The 19,281-nt window shown below is 41.0% G+C and overlaps 1 protein-coding gene across 1 annotated transcript in view; it reads left to right on the forward strand.

Moving 5' to 3' along the window:
- The window catches only part of cfap251 (cilia and flagella associated protein 251), a 161,898-nt gene that overhangs the window by 40,397 nt on the left and 102,220 nt on the right, over positions 1 to 19,281 (forward strand). Inside the window, exons 4-9 of the mRNA XM_085961638.1 lie at positions 4,837 to 4,977; positions 5,863 to 5,972; positions 7,569 to 7,677; positions 11,858 to 11,938; positions 12,962 to 13,039; positions 18,911 to 18,955. Of these exons, the coding sequence (XP_085817764.1) occupies positions 4,837 to 4,977; positions 5,863 to 5,972; positions 7,569 to 7,677; positions 11,858 to 11,938; positions 12,962 to 13,039; positions 18,911 to 18,955 (564 nt within the window). The remainder of the gene's footprint in view (positions 1 to 4,836; positions 4,978 to 5,862; positions 5,973 to 7,568; positions 7,678 to 11,857; positions 11,939 to 12,961; positions 13,040 to 18,910; positions 18,956 to 19,281) is intronic.

Below are 19,281 nucleotides of genomic sequence, written 5' to 3' on the forward strand. Positions count from 1 at the left end.
GGGCCCCCCTTGCTAGTATTTAATAATTCGTTAGAAAAAAGTGTAGTTCCAGAGGAGAAAAACAAAAGTGGCAGTCAGAGAAATCAACAGTTTAAATCAAACATGGCCACAGTAAATAATAATTCTAATAGGTCTAAGAGCGTTAAAAAAACAAGCCTGAAGGCTTTGTGTCTTAATGCAAGGAGCATTCGTAATAAGGTGGATGAATTAGCTGCGCAAATAGAGGTAAGCGAATATGATTTGATTGGGATTACGGAAACATGGCTCCAGGGTGGCCAAGGCTGGGAACTCAACATCCAAGGGTATTCAATATTCAGGAAAGATAGGCAAAAAGGAAAGGGAGCTGGGGTAGCATTGCTGGTTAAAGAAGGGATTAACACAATTGTAAGGAAGGATATTAGCTCTGATGATGTGGAATCTGTATGGGTAGAACTGAGAAATACCAAGGGGCAGAAAACGTTAGTGGGAGTGGTTTATAGACCTCCAAACAGTAATGCGGAGGTTGGGGATGGCATTAAAAGGGAAATTAGAGAAGCGTGCAATAAGGGCACAGCAGTCATCATGGATGACTTTAATCTACATATAGATTGGGCTAACCAAATTAGTAACAATACTGTGGCGGAGGAATTCCTGGAGTGTTTACGGGATGGTTTCCTGGACCAATATCGACATAGGAACCAACTAGAGATCAGGCCATCTTAGACTGGGTATTATGTAACGAGAAAGGATTAATTAGCAATCTTGTTGTATGAGGCCCCTTGGGTCGGAGCGATCATAATATGATCGAATTCTTCATTAAGATGGAGAATGAAATAGTTGACTCAGAGACTAGGGTCCTGAATTTAAATAAAGGAAACTACGATGGTCTGAGGCGCGAGTTGGGTAGGATTGATTGGGGAATGTCACTCAAAGGGTTGACGGTGGATAGGCAATGGCAAACATTCAAAGATCGCATGGATGAACTACAGAATTTGTTCATCCCAGTTTGGCATAAAAATAAAACAAAAAAGGTGACTCAACCGTGGCTAACAAGGGAAATTAGGGATAGCATAAGATCCAAGGAGAGGACATATAAATTGACCAGAAAAAGCAGTAAACCTGAGGATTGGGAGCAGTTTAGGATTCAACAAAGGAGGACAAAGGGATTAATTAAGAAAGGGAAAATAGAATATCAGAGTAAGCTTGCAGGGGACATAAAAACTGACTCTAAAAGCTTTTATAGATATGTGAAGAGAAAAAGATTGGTGAAGTCAAGCGCAGGTCCCTTGCAGTCAGAATCAGGGGAATTAATAATGGGGAACAAAGAAATGGCTGACCAATTAAATACATATTTTGGTTCTGTCTTCACAAAGGAGGACACAAAGAACCTCCCAGAGATGTCGGGGGACATAGGGTCTGATGAAAGGGAGGAACTGAAAGAAATCAGTATTTGTAGGGAAATGGTGTTAGGGAAATTGATGGGATTGAAGGCCGATAAATCCCCAGGGCCTGATAATCTACATCCTAGGGTTCTTAAGGAAGTGGCCCTAGAAATAGTAGATGCATTGCTGATCATCTTCCAACATTCAATGGAATCTGGAACAGTACCCATGGATTGGAGGGTAGCTTAATGTTACCCCACTATTCAAAAAAGGTGGTAAAGTGAAAACGGGGAATTACAGACCGGTAAGCCTGACATCGGTAGTGGGGAAAGTGCTAGAGTCCATTATAAAAGATGTAATAGCAGAGCACTTGGAAAACAGTGACAGGATCGGACAAAGTCAACATGGATTTACAAAAGGTAAATCGTGCTTGACTAATCTACTGGAATTTTTTGAGGATGTAACTGGTAAAATAGATAAGGGAGAACCAGTGGATGTGGTCTATTTGGACTTTCAGAAGGCTTTCGATAAGGTCCCACATAAGAGATTAGCATGTAAAGTTAAGGCACATAGGATTGGGGGCAAGGTATTGACTTGGATAGAGAACTGGTTGGCAGACAGAAAGCAAAGAGTTGGAATAAACGGCTCGTTTTCCGAGTGGCAGGCAGTGACTAGTGGGGTACCGCAGGGATCTGTCCTTGGACCCCAGCTATTCACAATATATATTAATGATCTAGACAAGGGAACTAGATGTAACATCTCCAAATTTGCAGACGACACAAAGCTGGGTGGGCGTGTGTGCTGTGAGGAGGATGCTGATAAACTACAGGATGATTTGGACAGGTTGGGTGATTGGGCAGAAGCATGGCAGATGCAATATAACATGGATAAATGCGAGGTTATCCACTTTGGTGGCAAAAACAGGAAGACAGATTATTATCTGAATGGCAATAGATTGGGAGAAGGGGAAGTGCAACGAGACCTGGGTGTCCTTGTGCACCAGTTGCTGAAGGTAAGCATGCAGGTGCAGCAGGCGGTTAAGAAGGCAAATGGTATGTTGGCCTTCATAGCGAGAGGGTTTGAGTACAGGAACAAGGATGTCTTGCTGCAGTTGTACAGGGCCTTGGTGAGACCACATCTTGAGTATTGTGTGCAGTTTTGGTCGCCTTATCTGAGGAAGGATGTTCTTGCCATGGAAGGAGTTCAGCGAAGATTCACCAGGCTGATACCTGGGATGGCAGGAATGACGTATGAGGAGAGATTGGGTCAATTGGGCTTGTACTCGCTGGAGTTTAGAAGAATGAGAGGGGATCTCATTGAAACTTATAAAATTCTGACAGGACTGGACAGACTAGATGCAGGAAGGATGTTCCCGATGGTCGCGGAGTCCAGAACCAGGGGTCACAGTCAAAGGATAAGGGGTTGGCCATTTAGGACAGAAATGAGGAGGAATTTCTTCACCCAGAGAGTGGTGAACCTGTGGAATTCTCTACCACAGAAGTTAGTAGAGGCCAATACATTAAATATATTCAAGAAAGGAGTTGGATATATTTCTTAAGGCTAAAGGGATCAAGGGGTATGGGGAGAAAGCAGGGACCGGGTATTGAATTTGGATGATCAGCCATGATCGCATTGAATGGCGGAGCAGGCTCGAGGGGCCGAATGGCCTACTCCTGCTCCTATCTTCTATGTTTCTATGTAAATTGAAGAACATCTAGAAACCAAAAATATAATAATGAATAGTCAGCATGGATTTCAAAAGGGAAAGTCTTGCTTGATTAACCTTATTACATTTTTTGAAGAGGTAACAGAGAGAATAGACAATAGTAATGCAGTAGATGTAATTTATCTGGATTTTCAAAAGACCTTTGATAAGGTACCCCATAATAGACTGATGAACAAGGTCAGAGAATGCGGAGTCGGGGGACAAGTAGCAGAATGGATTGCTGGCTGGCTTCAGGACAGAAAGCAGAGAGTAGGTGTGAAGGGTAACTATTCACAGTGGCAGAAGGTGGGTAGTGGTGTTCCACAAGGATCAGTGCTGGGACCACTGCTGTTCATAATTTACATTAACGATTTAGACTTTGGAATCAAAAACACAATTTCTAAATTTGCGGATGATACCAAATTGCGGGGGATAGTCAATACTGAGGAGGACTGTAACAAGTTACAGAAGGACATTAATAAACTTGCAGAATGGGCATATAATTGGCAAATGAAGTTCAACACAGATAAATGTGAGGTATTACTTTTTGGTAGGAAGAATAGGGAGGTCTCTTATCACCTGGAGGGTGCGAGACTAGGTGGGGTAGAGGAATAAAGGGATCTCGGAGTACAAATACACAAATCACTAAAAGTTGCAACACAGATTAACAATGCCATAAAAAAAAGCAAACCAAGCACTAGGGTTTATTTCTTGAGGTGTAGAATTGAAAAGTAGGGAAGTTATGCTAAACCTGTATCGAACCTTGGTTAGAGCACACTTCGAGTACTGCGTACAGTTCTGACCGCCATATTATAAAAAGGATATAGAGGTATTGGAGAGGGCGCAGAGAAGATTTACAAAGATGACACTAGAAATGCAAGGGTATACATATCAGGAAAGGATGAACAGGCTGGGTCTCTTTTCTCTTGAAAAAAGGCTGAGCGGTGACCTAATAGAGGTCTTTAAAATTATGAAAGATTTTGTTAGAGTGGATACAGAGAGAATGTTTCCACTTGTGGGGAAGAGCATAACTGGAGGCTATCAATATAAGATAGTCACCAAGAAATCCAATAGGGAATTCAGAAGAAACTTCTTTACCCAAAGAGTGGTGAGAATGTGGAACTCGCTACCACAGGGAGTGGTTGAAGTGAATAGTATGGATGCATTTAAGGGGAGGCTAGACAAGCACATGAGGGAGAAGGGAATAGAGGGTTATGCTGAAAGATTTAGATGAGGAAAGACAGAGGAGGCTCGAGTGGAGCATAAATGCCGGCATGGACTGGTTGGGCCGAATGGCCTGTTTCTGTGCCTTATATCCTATGTAATTCTATGTAAGCCACTGAAAGGTATGTGAGATTGTTTTAGGTCAATTTCCTTTTGGATATAGCCCAGCTGAGATGGGGAATTCATCAAATGGGAAATCATGGTTATAAACCCATGTTGGCACTCCAGTGCACTGTGCCAGCCACAATCTCAGCTTCCGAACATCTAACCTCATTACTTTAGTATTGATAAACAAATGAATTATATTAAAAACAGTTCAAATTCACTTCTTTTGGTAAATCATTGTTGCAGGAGGCAGTATTGAAAATGTGCAACTGGAAATTTATGTTTGCATTAGAGGTATATGTGTATGAGCTTATAATAGTTATTTACACACCGTGACTTCAACATTGTGTTAACTGTTGTACTACATAATTATTTAATACCTGGAAGGAATACAGATCATTTACAGTCTAAAGATGGAACAGTTTTGCTTTCTTTTAACAGAACTTAGTGTGGTCATTTGGAATAAACCGAGATACTCCAGTGTATGCTCTACATATTGATAACCGGAGGCTGATCCTTTATGCTTCTTCACACACTGCAGTTATGAACAACTTTTCAATTGCTCGTCAGCACCTTTTACAGGTAAGGTAACATTCGGTATAGTTTTGTTTCTTTTTGATCAACTATGTTGATAGGATGTTATGAAGGTGGGAGGAGGCTCATGTGGAGCATAAACACCGGCATAGACTTGTTGGGCCGCATAGGCTGTTACTGTGTTGTAAAATTCTATGTAATTCTATATAATTCTTCAAAAAAAAGTTTTAAAATTTGTCAAACATGATTAGCCTTTAACAAATCCATGCTGACTGTCCTTGATTAAGCCGTACATTTTTAAATTAATTTTATATCGAATTATGGATTCTAAGAGTTTGCCCACAACTGATTTTAGATGAATTGGTCTATAGTTACCCAGTTTGTCCTTCTCCCCCTTCTTCGACAAGGGTACCACATCAGCTATTCTCCAGCCCCACCGCACAATTTGCATATTTAGAGGATTTTTTAAAAGGTGGCCAGAGCCTCTGCTATCTCTTCTCTGCCTTCTTTCAACAGCCTAGGGTAATTGCTAATTGGGCCCAATGACTTAACCACCATAAGTTCTGCTAAAATTTTCAGGGAAAAAATCCTTTTCTATAGCTAGTTCTCAGTTGTTCCTCCTCTAGTACATCTACATTCTCATTTCAATTGTCATTTGTAAAAATCCATGCAAAATATTTATTTAATATCTCTGCCTTACCTTCATCCTCCACAATTAGACTCCTTTTATGCATAAGTGATCCTACCCTCTCTAACTATTTTTTAGAATCATTTTTTATTATGCAAAGTTAAAATGGTAATAGCATTGAATGCTTAGGTAATTTCAACTACAGTATTGGTTGGATAGTACGCCTAAAGCACTGCACTTTATTTATTTATTTTTAAAACCCAGTTCTTTACCTCTTGTGTAACAAAATGTAATTTGTTCTCTAGGGTCACTGTAGTCCCCTTTCATGTATAGCTGTGAGTGGGAACAGGAGATGGGTGGCAACAGCAGACCGAAGCCCAGAGAGTCTAGTTATTATATGGGACACGTTCTCAGGGTAAGTTTGAGTGGATGATAATCAGTATCACTGAATTAATTTTTTCTGTCTCTGTGATACAGGTGTATTGTTAACTTTTTTGTTGTTGTTTTAAATTAGATTTAAAATATTGTAATTTTTCTTCCCTTCTCATTACTGTTGGTCTCCACACATCCTCTGTGTTCAAGAGGACAGGAAACCTCTTTCCAAGCCTCTAATAATGCTGCACTGTAACTGGATTGCTAGAAGATTTCTGAGAGTACCTCAGGGTAATTCTCCTTCCATTTTTCCTCCCTTTGGGGGAGCTTATGGTCTTCATTTGGCACTGCGCTGCACTGCAGGGGCATGGATGATGCAGTATTCCACCACCTTGTAGCACTGCAGACTGGGACTCTGGGGATCAAGTAGTTTGTATTCAAGACAACATTTAAAAAGTTATGTTGAGCTCAAAAAATTGTTGCATAATTCTTCTAGTTACAAAAATGATAGTGAATAGATAAGTGAATTGCCAATATTAGATAGCAGTGCCATACAATTTCTGGTGCTATGTGTTATTTTTTAGTCCTTTGCAGCTTTCAAAAGCTGTTGGCCAGTAGCAGAAAACATTTCATTGTAGTTGATAACATGCTGAATGACATGATTGGTTAATACTCCATTATATACCAGAGCATCACATCAGGAAATCTTTAACGAAGCCTGAGTGTCCTCGAACCAGGTAAAAGTACAGCAGTTTATCAGGCAAAATGCTGAATTTTCAAATAATATGTTCACATTAATGATAAAAATGGATTTTGGGGTGGGGGCAGAGCACCAGGTGGTGCAGTAAGTTAAAATTTGGCACAGACTGATGGGATAGAATTTTTCTCTTTCTGCTGACCATTAAGGTCCTATGAGAAATTAATTTGGGTAGTCTAAATCTAGTTCTTTGTCGGCATTTACCCACAGCCCACAAGGAACTAGATTGAGCACAGTACTCCCCCTAGTTTGGCAGTCTCACTCAGAGAGGCCACAAGATAGCTGGTGTGAGAAATGGAAAAAAAATCACACTGGGACAGTAAGTGATGCTCTTTTGAGTTTGTGCCCGAGGCCTTTTGAGGCAGAGAAGCAGGAGCTTTACTCTGTATCTAACTATTTTTACCTGACTAGGGAGTGCTTGATGCTAATGCTGGGTAGCCCAAATGGAAAGCATTCCATTCCCAGCAATAATGAGCCAATATTTGTTTTAAAAATATATATTTTTTGCATATTCAGAAAGAGAGATGGTACCTTGTGACGTAAGTAAACGACTAGGCACTTGGTCTAAGTGTTAAACAAAGCTTTAATCAACTGTTTTACAACATGGAGGTCTAGTTGTGTCATTCACTAGTTCCTGTTAAGAATGTCCTGCGCAAGCTGGGCCCGTGCCCGAGTATTTATACTCTCCCTGGACAGCGCCGCCCTCAGGCCGCTCAGTATTATTTCATAAGTCTTTCTTTCATGAATGACTGATTCATGTCACCTTGCATGTAAATTAGTTACTGCATTTGAACCATTAATGTAATGTTAATTGTTTTTGTAAATGTGATGTTGAACTTAGATACTTTGTAACCACTATGTATTTGCTATTTTGGCTTCCAGTATACCTATACAAACACTTTTTGACTGTCATCCAGAGGGTGGAGTTGGTGCCATGGCTATGACTCAAGATGCCAAGTACCTTGCAACAGTTGGCATTGGATCAGTTCAGGTGCACAACAAAGAATTATGATTTTCAATTAGCTTTACTTCCTTTGACTATATTTTCAATAATTAACTCTAATACAATATATACAGGAGTATTTTACCCCAGGAAGTAAGAATATCAGTTTTCGATAAAGAATTATCTGTCCTGTGAGAAGATGAGGCATTTTATTGTCCAGTTTTTAAAAAATCCTTGTCTTGTATTATCATTTTTCAACCCCTTCCCCCTTTTAGTCATATTTATCAAAGAGACACAGTAAAACTAACAGCTGGTGTTAAATAGTAATGGAAATCATGAACTCCAATAGTAAAGCTAGAATGTAAAAGCTCATTAATGCAAAAAAAAGGAAAACAGAATGTTACAGCCAGGGCAGCAATAGGGGCCTTAAAATACCTGGGCTACAGAGGGTAAAAATCAGCCTGGGTTCCTGCTTATGTTTGTTATCTAGTGACTTCTGCCAGAAAGTACACCTTTGAATGTTGGATGAGGACAGTTTGCATAGGAACATAGGAAAAGGTATAGGCCATTTAGCCCCTTCCGCTATTCAATGAGATCATGGCTGATCTGTGAACTAACTCTGCATACCCGCCTTTGCCCCATATCCCTTAATACCTTTGGTTAACAGATATCTATCAATCTCAGATTTAAGATTAACAATTGATCCAGCATCAACTGCCGTTTACCTAAGAGAGTTCCAAACTACCACCCTTTGCATGTAGAAGTGTTTCCTAACTTCACTCCTGAAAGGCCTGGCTCCAATCTTTAGGCTATGTCACCTAATCCTAGATTCCCCAACCAGCGGAAATAGTTTCTCTCTATCTACCCTATCAGTTCCCCTTCATATCACATCCTGCCAATTAGATGGCCATTATCCTACCCTCTGTCTCCTGCTGCTCAGCCAATCTCCTAACCAGGTCAATAATTTGCCCTCAATTCTATGAGCTTCAACTTTAACTAACAATCTCTTTAGCGAATGCCTTCTGGAAGTCCATATAAATAACATCCATAGACATTCCCTGTCCACTACTTCAGTCACCTCTTCAAAAAATTCATTCAGGCTCGTCAGGCATGCACTTCACAAATCCATGCTGGCTCTCTCTGATCAGCTGAAAATTTTCAAGGTGTTCAGTCACTCCATCCATCCATAATTATATAAACAACTACTTTCCCGACAACAGATGTTAGGCTAACCGGTCCGTAATTCCCTGGTTTTCCTCTCTCACTTTTTTTAAATAGTGGAGTGACATATGCAATTTTCCAATCTAAAGCAGTGGTTCCTGAATTGAGAGAACTTTGGAAGATCATAGTTAGGGCATCTGCAACGTTCTCACCTACTTCCTTTAAAACCCTGGGATAAAAACCATCTGGTCCTGGGAATTTGTTACTCTTTAGTGCCATTATTTTCTTCATTACTGTTAATTTGTTTATGTTCATTTTGCTGAGTCCCATCCCTGAGTCAATATTAGTTTCCTTGGGATGACCGGCATGCTATCCTCTTCCTCTACTGTAAATACTGACATAAAGTAATTATTTAACATGTCTGCCATTTCCTTATTTTCATTTATAATATCACCATTATCAGTTTTTAAGGGGCCCACATTGCTCTTAGCCATCCTCTTTTTTCTAATACAATTTTAATAGTTTTTTGTGTTGATTTTGATATCTCTTGCAAGTTTCTTTTCATGCTCCCTTTTTGTAGCTCTTATCATCTGTGTTGTTACCCTTTGTATCTCTCCCATTCGCCAGAATCTGTGCTATTTTTTGCATTCTTGTATGTTTTTTCTTTTAGTTTTATGTTGTCCCCCTTATCTCTAGTTATCCATGGCTGGTTTTTTTGGGCAAGTAGAGCTCTTGCTCCTTAGGGGTATAAACTGGTTCACCTAGATGTGATCCCTTTTATGTCTCTTTGTTTGAATAGCCTATTAGTACTGAATATTTAACCTTATATAAGGTTGGCTACTTAGACGAGGTATTGAAGGGCTGCTGGTACGTGTAGAGCTGTAGCCCAGAAGCACTGTGCCTTCAGGGAGTGAGAGAAGGGGAGAAAACTGGAAGGAAAATATAATACAAGACAGAATAGGTAGAGCTGATTTTCCTGGCTCCATCTCTGCTCCAGTACTAGCCGAAAGCAGCACACCTGAAGAGTTTCCCATGGAATTAACATAGCCCAGACATCCCCAATGTCAGGCTTTCCCTGTCAGGGACTGGCCTCTAAGGCTCGCTGCTGCGTGTTGGGACACCAAGATTGGAGCCTTCTGGATGCAATTACCTGTAAGCATCCTGGGAGGGTGGGGACAGGAGGCCCTAATAAGAATACTTACCTTTATATTTTCAGCATGCCAACTGGGTACCCTGCAGGCCCTCCCATTGGTGGAGGTCAAAGGTCAGCCCACAATGCAATGTTTCACTGGGATCCCCTGTGCTGGAGTGCTCAGCGAGCGTTGCTCAAGGAAAATAAGATAGGATGCCAGGGACACTCCCTCCCAGCTCACTGACATTGCTGTGATGGGCCTGCCCCGCTGTAGGTGCAGGCCCAATTCCATCCCCAGAGAAGCCCCAGAAGTCCCATGGCAACATTACAGGGATGGAAACTTGGCAAAACAGGTCTTCACCCCTTTTTTCTGACCTTTGCGCCTGGGTAATTGGGTGTTCCATAGGGTCCAGGGTTTTGAAAATCAACCCTAGAGTGTTTAGATGCATTTGTAATTTGAAATAAACTCTTGTTTTCCAATGTTGTTTGTAAGTTGTTTTCATTGTTTTATCCAAGTTTCTAGAGTCTGTTTTACAACCTTGCAACACATTTCCTGCCAATTATTATTTTTTATGTAATAGATTTGGATAATAATAGTAATCAACCACAACAACTTGCATTTATATAGCGCCTTAATGTAGTAAAACATCCCAAGGCACTTCACAGGAAAAAAAAGTAAAAGCTTGTTCACAGAGATGTGTTTTAAGGAGGGTCTTAAAGGAGGTGGAGAGTTTAGGGAGGGAATTTCACAGCATGGGGCCTGGGCAGCTGGAGGAATGGCCACCATTGGTGGGGCAAAGGAGGTGGGGATGCACCAGAGGCCAGAGTCCGAGGCAGGAAGCATTTGGGGCAGGGGGGTTGTAGGGCTGGAGGAGGTTACAGAGATAGGGAAAGGTGAGGCCATGAAAGAATTTAAACACATGTATGGACAACCAAGAGCCAATATGGTCAGCGAGCATAGGTGTGATGGCGAGCAAAACAAGGTGTAGGATAGAATACGGGCAGCAGAGTTTTCTTTGAGCAGAACTTTATGGAGGGTGGAAGATAGGAGCTAGGGGAGAAATGCATTGGAATAGTCGAGTCTGCAGATGACAAAGGTGTGAATGGGGCTTTCCGTAGCAGATGGGCTGAGGTAGGGATGGAAGTGGCCGATGTTATGGAGGTGGAAGTAAGCAATATTTGTGATGGAGAGGTTATTGGTTGGAAGCTCAGCTCAAGGTCAAATAGGATGCCAAGGTTGAAAATTTTACTGCCTCAAAACCCAATTACCCAGGTGCAATTTTACTGGGCAGTCGTCCATGAGGGGGATGGAGCTGTTGGCAAGGATACTGAGGTTGTAACGATGGTTTTGGCCTTCCCAATGTTTAACTGGAGGAAATTGCGGCTCATCCAAGACTGGATGCTGGACAAGCACTGTGGAGGGGTTGAAAGTGGTAGTGGAGAGTTAGGACTGGGTGTCATCAGTTTACATGTAGAAACTGACCCCATGTCTGTGGATGATGTCGCCAAGGGGAAGCATGTGTATAAGAAAGAGGGGGCCAAAAAGAAATCCTTGTGAATCTCCAGTGGTAGCAGTACAAGAGTGGGAATAGAAGTAGGAGATACTGTGGCTATGATTGGATAGTTATGAATGGAACCAAGTGAGGACTATTCCATTGAGCTGGATAATGGAGGAGGATTGTGTTGTCGATCATGTCATAGGCTACAGAGATGCTGAGAAGGGTGAGGAGGGATAATGCACCACAGTCACATAGAATATAGTTTGTAATTTTGGTTAGGGATGTTTCTATGCTTTGGGGGTGCACATCTGATTGGAGAGATTCAAACAAAGATTTAAAATTTTAGTGCCATGGTATTTTGTCATAAGTATTTATATCTCATTCAATGTTCATTTCATTGCGGCTGAAACTATGTATTTTATACTTTTTTTTTAAGCATGTGTCTATCTGGGACTGGACTTCAGAAAATAAAGGACCACTTTGTTCTGTCGACCTGAGTCCTGCTTTTGGCCCTCAGGTACATTTTTGAAGAATTATCATACATTACAATTTTTTTTGCATCAGTTAAGTTACATTAAAATAAATAAGTCGAATAGCATATGCATGGTATACATATATTCTGTTCTTATTTTTATATTTCCATTAAAAACTCCTATGCCCACATTTGTAATGGAAACGGTCTACATAAACTTGTCCCAATTTAATTAGACTCTCCCACTGTGCTTTTATTCAGGGACGGGTGTAATTACAGTGTGACAAGTTTACATAGGCAGTTTCCATTATAAATGTAGACATAGGAATTTATAATGGAAAAAAGTTGACAGGAAGCTTGAGCAGAAGTAATATTTTTTTTACATATTATAAATATACTTTGCTTCAAAAATTATTTATCGTAATTTTATATTTTGTGTTATTTTGGCCCTTAAGAAACCAAAATAATAAAAAGATTTCGATGTACAAACATTATTTGTCCCATAATTAAATGTTTAAAAGCCTTAGTTCTGTTCTCGGTTACTTTGATAGAGCATATTTACCTTGCATCAAAACTCATTCTAATGTTGTGTTGTTATAATATACTTCATTTATTTTGAGAAAGTGACCAGTTAGTCATAAAGTGATCAATATTCACTTGCCAATACTTCACAGCTTTATTAGTATTATTAAGTACAGCTTTTGTGTTATGTAATTCCTGATCTAAAATTAATTGTAATGGAAACATTTTCTAAAATGCAAAATGCTTGTTCTTGCATTGACCTTTTTTATTGTAAAGACGTTTGTCAGAAAGTGATTGTGTAACTCAGGCTCTAAAATCTGTAATGTGTTCAAAAAAAGCATTTTTGCTTAACAGTAGTTTATAATCATAATTATTCAGTTATCCGGAATGAATCTAATAGATCTAGATTGGAAATGGCTTTGGATTTTTAATTTATTTTAATTTAAGGTCATTTGTCAGATAGTCACTTAAGTGGAGTTGACTTTGTAACAGGTTGAAAAGTAGCTTGATGGTATTTTTTTTAAGTTACACTGTTGTTCTTTCTAGACTTGTGTACTATTTAATCCTGAAGATAATACTGAGCTGCTCAGCAACAATAAAACTGAAGTTGTATTCTATAGTTGGGTGAGTGTTATTGAATATTAGTAGTGTTTGACCCAGCCATTTACTTCAAGCACTTTTTACTTTATTTTGTTTGGTATACAATAGACGATGGCTAGAAATAAGTGATAAGACATTTACAGAAAGGCTTCAGATGATGTCTTGTGGTTTACAGTTTCATCCTAAGCTTGAAACTTGGGTAACTTATTTGTCTAATTTACTGACATATATAATTTTATATACAGTAATATACAACACTGTAATTTCATTTCTGTAAAAAGTGACTTATTTATTAAAGGATTTATCAAGCAGTTGAAATAAGTATGATTAACTTTGACATCCTTTCTGGGTTTTTTCCTGTATAATTTTTATTTTTATACATTCAAATGGATCTCATGTAGTGTTGCTCACAGGTAATCTGATGTATGGATCACAGCTGTTATGTTTTGCTGCTAATATTGCCTGTCTCTTTAAGATCATTACTCAAGTACTCCCTGTGAACAAGAGCTCTAAATAGGCAAATCCAGGTAACTGTAGCTGCTTACAAACTCCTGAGGTTAATCAAGGGCATTTGTAACTTTTTGTAAGTTCCAGCTCCAGGTCAGAGAACGCTGAATGAAATGACTTTCTTTTTTTAAAAAAACACTATTTGATCTCCATTACATATGGGGAGTCAAGACCAAGTGTAGTCTTCAATTGAAGCAGGATTAGAGACCAAGGGATAATTGGAACAGAGCCTGCAGGCATAATTTAGTCCCCATTTAAAATAATACATTCTGTCCTTAATTTTATAGTTGTATTATATACATTTCTATGTTCACGTTTAAAATGGAAGCTGCCTATGTCAACTTGTTACACTGTAATATTAAACCCTGTGATAAATCCATGTAGTGAGACAAGGAACTCGAAGAGGCGAGGTATGAGAATTAAGACGAGTACTTTATTGAACGACTGCGAGACAACCAGGCAGGCCTGCTTCCAGGCATTGCACCTTTGCTGGCCTTGACAGGAAGCAAACCTCTGACCTTAGCAGCAGCATTAGCTACAGCACCACCTGGTGGATAACCTTAATCATAACATCCCAGATTACTATATCCCTCCCCCCTTAAGATTTCAGTATGAATTTCTTAACAACCAACCATTCCTGAGGGTCACATAAGGAGTCTCCATTCATCATGTTCCATACTTGACGAATCTAACAGTTCAGTATCAATCTCTCTGGTGGCTTGCGAGGCCTTTGTGAGCATCTAACAGTAAAGTCCCTGCTTGTTTGTGGTGAAGCCACCAGCTGCTCCTGAGCAGTGCTCAGAGTATCTGACTCTGCAACGATGGTTTCCTCTTGACGAATAGGTTCCTGTGGAATTAGCTCTGTCCCTGGTGGTGGCACCACAGATGCACTTGGATAACTGGGGGCAACCCTGTCTTCAGTCATTGCATCTGGAACCTTCATTTCAATTTCCCCTTGTCTGGGAAGTATCTGATCTACATGTCTGCGTACTACCCTACCATCTCCCAACATGACCTTGTATGATACTGGACCTGTCATTGAGTCTATGAAGCCAGGAATCCACTTTGGTCCATAACTGAAATTCCTGGTAAGGACCGCATCTCCTTCTCCAAAGCTTTGGCTCTTTGTTCTTTTGTCATGGTTCTCTTTTTGTTTGTTTTGTCTGTTTTCCATTTTCCATTTTAGGTCTGGGTGGACAAGGTCAAGAGTGGAGCGTAGTCTACGACCTAATAACATCTCAGCAGGAGAGAGTCCTGTGGTGGATTGAGGTGTTATTCTGTAGCTGAACAGAACCCGTGACACTTTGGCTGCTAAACTCCCTTCTGCACTTTTTTTCATCATCTCCTTAAATGTTTGTACGGCTCTCTCCGCAAGTCCATTCGAGGACAGATGATATGGAGCCGAGGTCACCTGCACTATGCCATTTTTTCTCAAGAACTCTTTTGTCTCTGTACTCACAAAACAAGTGGCATTGTCACTCACCACGATCTCCGGTAGCCCTTGATTACTGAAGCTCCGACGCAGGCAGTCTATAGTAGTAGTGGCGGAAGCAGAATTTACAGGATAAACATCCATCCATTTGGAATGTGCATCAATGATTATGAGGAACATCTTCCCCATGAATGGACCCGCATAATCTAAGTGCAATCTTCTCCATGGTTTATCCGGCCACTCCCAGGGGTGGAGAGGAGCCACTGCTGGTGCCTTCCGGTGTTCCTGACAAGTGCTGCATGTCTTGACTAAATTTTCTATCTCCTCATCTAGCTTTGGCCACCACAAGTAACTCCTAGCCAAGGCTTTCATACGCGAGACCCCAGGATGTCACTGATGTAGTTGCTCTAGGATAGACTGTCGTGCTGGCTGTGGAATAATCACTCGTGCTCCCCACAACACGCAACCATCCTGCACACTCGGCTCTGTTTTCCTGACACTGTAGGGTGTGAAGTCAGCCCCTTCCGGATACTGTGGCCATCCCCTCACCACATATTCTCGAACACTAGACAGTACTTGATCTTTACCTGTCCATGTTCTTACTTGCTCTGCAGTCACAAATGCCGTGTCAGTGTCCTCCAACATCAACACTCTGTCCTCTGGAGCTGCACGGATAGGTGTGCCTGGCAGTGGAAGACGGCTCAAGGCATCTGCGTTCCTATGGTACTTGCCCGCCTTGTAGACGATGACATACTCATATGCCCTCAACGTCACTGCCCACCTCTGGATCCGGGGTGACACCCTCTGTGGAACTGCTTTCATTTAATTGAAAAGAGAGATAAGAGGTTTATGATCGGTGCATATGGTGAACTTCCTGCCATATATGTACTTGTGGAGCCTCTGTAACCCAAACATTACTGTTAACCCCTCTTTGTCTAACTGGGAATAGTTTTTTTCCGCTGGTGTTAGAGTTCGGGACATAAACCCTATTGGTCTTTCAGTTCCATCTTCCATGCAGTGTGAAAGAACTGCCCCCACCCCGTAAGGTGAAGCGTCACAAGAGAGAATGATGTCTTTCTCTGCATTGTAGTGAACCAGCACATCCGACGACAGCATCAGTTTCTTAGACTGTTCAAATGAAACCCCTTGCTCCTCTCCCCACTGCCACTGTGTCTCCTTGCGCAGTAGTTTGTGAAGAGGTGCTAACACAGTTGACAAGTTTGGTAAAAACCTGTTATAATAGTTCAGCAGTCCCAGGTAAGCTTTTAACTCAGCCACATTGGTAGGAGCAGGGGCGTCCTACAGTGCTTGTACCTTCTCCTTGAGTGGATGGAGCCCGGTGGCATCCACTCTGTGTCCCAGGAACACTGCCTCATTCCCCAGGAAAGTGCACTTACTCCTCTTGAGCTGGAACCCTGCCCTCTCCAATCTCTGTAGTACCTCTCTCAGAGTGCTCAGATGCTCCTGGTCGGTTCTTCCCGTCACCAGAATGTCATCCAGATAGATGGAAACATGTGGAATCCCTTGCAGTACACCTTCGATTGTCCTCTGGAAGATAGCTGGACTAGATGAGACACCAAACGGTAAGCGGTTATATGTAAACAAGCCCTTGTGTGTATTTATGGTGACATACTTCTTTGATTCGTCATCCAGTGTAATCTGCAAGTAGGCATGACTCATATCCAACTTTGTGAATTTCTTTCCTCCAGCCAGGTTTGCAAAGAGATCCTCTGTTTTGGGAATAGGATACTGCTCTAGTTTGGACACCCGATTGACTGTCAATTTATAGTCTCCACAGAGCCTTACTGAATTGTCCGGTTTTAAAACAGATACTATGGGAGCTGCCCATTCCGAACATTTCACTGGCTCCAGTATGTTCTCTCTCAATAGACGGTCAAGCTCAGCCTCTACCTTTGGCTTCATGGCATAAGGCACAGGTCGTTGTTTAAAAAACCTTGGCGGTGCCTCCTTGTCTACATAAATCTTAGCTGGGGGGCCATTAAATGTGCCAAGTTCCTCCTTGAACACATTCTCATGTTCACTCAACACTTCTTGCAAAGTCAACTGTTTGCCCGCATCTATTTGATGTACTGCTCCCCAGTCTAAGTTAAGTTCTTTTATCCAGCCCCGACCTAACAGGTTTGGTCCGGTACCCGATACTATAACTACAGGTAGCTGTTCCACTGTGTCCCTGTGTTGCACAGTTACCTTAGCTGTATCTAATGTCGCTACTCGTTCACCTGTATATGTTTTAAGATGCAGGGAGCAAGGCTTTAACTCTGGAACTTTTGCACGGTTCCACAATTTTGAGTACTCTGCCTTGTTCATTATGGTCACGCCTCACCCTGTATCCACTTCAAAGTTCACCTTAGAGTCATTTACTGTCAGTTGCAATGTGATAGGAGCCACTTTTGGAATGTTCTCTAACATGCCATACATTATGAACATGTCCTCTTCTTCCTCAGCTTCCCCGCTGATGTGGTGTGCTCCATGTTTTTTCACTTCTCTCCCTTGGTTTTGCTGTCCTCCCCCTTTTGGTTTGGACTCCTCCACAGGTGATTTTGCCCTGTAAGCTCGTTTTATGTGTCCTTGTTTCCCACACTTGTAGCACTTCTCCTCCAGAAACCGGCATTCACTCGCCAGGTGATCGCCCTTGCATCTATAACATGCCTTCACATGCTCACGTTGTGGTTTCTGATGCATGTTCAACTTGTGCACAACAACCTGACCTGCAACTTGCGTAGCATTAGCCCTATCTGAACCCTGTATTTCTTTTACATCTCGGTTCGCTGTCTCTATGGCTTGAGCAAGTTCCAATGCTTTTTCATAAGTAAGCCCAGTCTCGGATAATAATCTGCGCTGCATTCAGTTGTCCATTATTCCGCAAACTAGCCTATCTCTCAGCATTTCCTTCAGGTTGTTCCCATAATTGCAATTTTGTGCCAATTTACACAACACCGCTACATGGTCCATTACACTCTCTTCCTCTTTCCTGTTCCTTGAATTAAACTTGAACCGCTGTACAATCTCACTAGGCTTAGGGTTGAAATGTTCTTTTAGCACAGCCACTAATTCAACAAATGATTTGTCTCCAGGCTTTTCAGGACTGAGCAGGTTCTTCATCAAACTGTAGGTTTGGCTTCCCACTGAACTAAGCAGAATGGCTTTCCTTTTTCCGGCATCATTTATTTCATTTGCTTCGAAAAAATAACCCAACACTTCACAGTATTCCTCCCAAGTTTGTGCTTGAATATCAAAAGCGGAAACCATTCCTACCGTGGCAGCCATGCTCTCTTCCAACTGGTAGCTAACTGCAGCTCGTGATTTTGTTGTTTAAATGTCCTGGCAGACTTCTCTTATTCAGGGTCCTGTTTTACCTCGTTGCCAAATGTGATAAATCCATGTAGTGAGACAAGGAACTCGAAGAGGCGAGGTATGAGGATTAAGACGAGTACTTTATTGAATGACTGCGAGACAACCAGGCAGGCCTGCTTCCAGGAATTGCACCTTTGCTGACCTTGACAGGAAGCAAACCTCTGACCTTAGCAGCAGCATTGGCTACAGCACCACCTGGTGGATAACCTTAATCATAACATCCCAGATTACTATAAACCCCATCATTGGGAACGGGAAACAAGTAGGGAAAAGGAGTTACTCAAAGGTCTGTCCTGCTTGTTGATCAGTGGACCTGACTGAACAGTTCCTCCATTAAAATCCCTAATGACCAGCAATCAGAAACTCAACATTGACATAAATGCAATTTGCCTCATGTACCAATATTTTGAAAAAAACAACAGTAGAAAGGCAAACTGAGAAGCAATTGTAATTGGCATTTAATTTTATGGGAAAGTTATGCAAATTTTTAAGAGAAACTGAATGTTTGTTAATATGTGAATCTGTTGTAATTTTAATCGTAACTCATTTTATTAATCTATGTCTCCATTGAATGCCTTTAGAAAGAGAACCAGTTGGAATTTGCATCACCAATCCTTACAGATCAAGTAAGTATTAAGAACATTTTATTATTTAAAGTGCTACATTGAAACCTGAAACATTATGTAAGAAAGTAGGACAAAAATTAATTTCATAGTTTTGAGTATTTCGGAAGAAAAAATTGCTCCATAATATTTTCCGCATTCTGTGTAGCATTTTGGAAAATTGTTCATAATTTTAAAATTAACAAGCCTTAGAGATTAGAAGATTTTCTTTTTTCTACAGAGTAGCAGATATGGGGAACAGACACTTAACAAAAGCATTTAATGATGTGTCAGTTAACTTTTTTTCAATACAGAGCTGAATAAATATCTTCTTAAGAACAGGGTTGAAG

The sequence above is a fragment of the Somniosus microcephalus genome, chromosome 19 (assembly GCF_052327205.1).
Source record: "Somniosus microcephalus isolate GS21.2 chromosome 19, FLI_Smic_1.0, whole genome shotgun sequence".
Lineage (NCBI taxonomy): Eukaryota > Metazoa > Chordata > Chondrichthyes > Squaliformes > Somniosidae > Somniosus > Somniosus microcephalus.